General features: G+C 37.0%; 1 protein-coding gene across 2 annotated transcripts; it reads left to right on the top strand.

The window, feature by feature from the left end:
- Window positions 1–274: 274 nt before the first annotated feature.
- On the top strand, window positions 275–2,298 carry LOC128203494 (uncharacterized). Of its 2 annotated transcripts, none has more exons than XM_052904928.1 (2): window positions 275–1,992; window positions 2,245–2,298. In XM_052904928.1, the coding sequence occupies exon 1, from the start codon at window positions 286–288 to the stop codon at window positions 1,045–1,047; it is 762 nt and encodes a 253-aa protein (XP_052760888.1). In that variant the 5' UTR covers window positions 275–285; the 3' UTR covers window positions 1,048–1,992; window positions 2,245–2,298. The 2 variants fall into 2 exon arrangements, with proteins under 2 accessions (XP_052760888.1, XP_052760889.1); XM_052904929.1 differs by having other exon boundaries at window positions 275–1,715; window positions 1,924–2,284.
- Window positions 2,299–2,614: the final 316 nt, after the last annotated feature.

Here is a 2,614-nt window from a genome sequence, read left to right as displayed (position 1 = left end):
CCCATTGACGTCATGTTTGAAAAGGCAAGAGAAGAGCCAGTAAACAAGACAGCAGAAGAGTACTTGGAAGATCTTCAAGAAAGAATTGTGAAGACTCATGAAATAGTTGAACAGCATACTAGGAAGTCGAAAGAAAAGCAAAAGAAGTATTATGACAGAAAGACCAAACCTGTAAGAATACAAGTAGGTGATAAAGTGCTTGTGAAAAAGTTAGCTTTTGACGGCAAGCATAAAATTGCCGACAGGTTTGAAGAAGAAGCCTACTTAGTCATAGATCAACCACGAATGGATATTCCAGTTTTCAAAGTGAGAGCGGAAGGCTCTGAAAAGGAAAGGACTTTGCATCGAAACCACTTACTCTTGGTAGAACATCAGGATGAAGATAGTGAGTTGGATGAAGTTGATGAAACAGAATTGGAAGGAAGGGATGCATCCATAATAGAAGAAGCACACAAGATGATTGATGGTGCATATGATTCTGACGAAGAAAGTGAAGGTGCAGGAAATACAGGACTTGTATTCCAACATGGGGACGCCTATGAACCTGAGACTTGTGTCAATCATGATGATAGCGAGGCTAGTGAAAGGGTTGAAGTTGTAGATCTCGGTGATGAGGAGATAAGCGTCATTAGTGAAACTGATATTGCTAATAATTTCAACCTTGTTATTTCAGAAGATGATCTGGATGTCCTGGAAGATTCTATTGCTGAGAAACAACAAGAAGAAACCATAGATGTCTTACCTACTGTACAAGAGGTCGAAGAACACAGAGATGAACGGACAGCTGATGAAGCTACCGGAGGAACGGAGTTCGAGGTGGTACCAGAGGAAGACAGAAAACCTAAAGAGAGACCCACACCAGTACCAAGACGCTCAGACCGTGTAAGGAAGCCACCTAATAGATTTGGTGAATACCAGATGTACAGTAACCAGCCGGTGGACCGCAAGTTACAGGCCCTAGACACGCTGATGCAGTCAGGAGTACTGAGAGATGTAGATAGTGAAATGGCATACCAACTTATTGGTGCCATTATGAACAAGAAGTGACATGTTTTATTGACATTTACTGTAATTGGAATTGTGAAATCGTTGTTTTTATATTATTTTTTTACTGTAACATTTTGTGTAAACTCTGTGGTCATAGTTTTGGGACCAGGGGAGGAAAGTATGACTGTCTTAAATTTGCTTGTTAATCATTGTAATGATCATTGCCACTAATGTGTTGTCTGGTAACTATAGTTTAGTCACATACTAGAGAGTTGTATATCGCTGAAGTTTTTTTCTTAAGACTTATGTTTATAGTGTGTATAGACATACTTTTTTGTAAGTACGTTGTTATATACGGTAGGTGAAGTAGTTAGTGCATATTGTCTGACTTTACCTTTGACTTGAATTGAAAGTGACGCAATGACGTGACGTCATTTTACGTGGAGGGGGAGTATGTGACCAGACCGATGATTATCTGACCGGACTGTGCATTGCCGATTTTACTTATTGATATCATTTGGAATACTTCTGTTTTAATCATCAGTTCAGCATGGTTTACTTTCAAGGAATCGGATTGGTCAAAGGTTTATGTAACCTTTCTTATGATTGGTTCGTGGATATTTCGCTCACTGTTTCCCACGATTTTCTGCAGTCAAGACGTGCTTCATGCAGTCTTAGTTTTAGTAACTTTTAAAATCCTTGCGAGTCTTTTTGAGGTTTGTTTCAAGGTATGCATTCCTAGTTTTATCCATGTATTTGTCTGTGTTCTCGCTGAGATGATTTATGTCATTTTGTGTAGCGCTTTTATTCGCGATTGTCCGAGATAAGGTGTTATCCGAAAAGCGGTATATTATTCTATAAAATAACATAACAATTGATCTTTTCACTTATCATATAATCTATGTACACTTACTATTCTTTTAACTTACTTTTTAGAGACTAACTAACCATTTCAATCACTGTGAGTGAGGGGAGGCGTACTGAAGTTTTCAATACCACATATTGGTAAGTACAGTGTATGAATGTTGTATGTTGTATACGCTGTACAATGTTTTTGTATTTGCTTTGACCGTTTGTCATTGTGGTTATATGTTCTTTTGTATTACATTGTATGCCATGTTTGTACATGTCATTGTGTGTTATGTGTTATATTGTATATCAGATACATATAGGCCACTAGCAGTCTTTTATCTCATCTTCTATTTATATATGTATGTGTCTTGAGTACATTGTTTATGTATATAATATATCTTGCAGATTACAAGTCTTCAGAACCTGACTTAAGTTGGTACTTATATCCCCGGATTACCATCCTGTTATATGCATTAACTTGAGGAAACTTATCAATAAAACAAATAATAATAAAAAACGAAAAGGTAAACCCCAAGTACTTCAATGATTAGAGATCCCAACTCTATCTGCAGACGGAGGGAAACAATTCAGAGCACCTAATGCAAATACTTTTCAAAGATACGATGCAGTCATCGTTAGAAACCAAGAGCTTCACACACAGTCTGCCTTAAAAGGTTTAAACCTGTGTGATCATAGAGTTTCATAATAAAAAGCATCATTATACTAAATCTGGGAACAAATAAAGAAAAACATTATTAAAAATAAAAGCGACTAG

The sequence above is a fragment of the Mya arenaria genome, chromosome 9 (assembly GCF_026914265.1).
Source record: "Mya arenaria isolate MELC-2E11 chromosome 9, ASM2691426v1".
Classification (NCBI taxonomy): Eukaryota; Metazoa; Mollusca; class Bivalvia; order Myida; family Myidae; genus Mya; species Mya arenaria.
The sequence above is the reverse complement of the archived record's forward strand: the minus strand, read 5'-3'. Positions and strand labels throughout refer to the sequence as shown.

Excerpts from the sequence above, each read along its gene's own strand:
- LOC128203494 (XM_052904928.1), top strand. The coding sequence starts at position 286 with ATGGATATTCCAGTTTTCAAAGTGAGAGCGGAAGGCTCTGAAAAGGAA.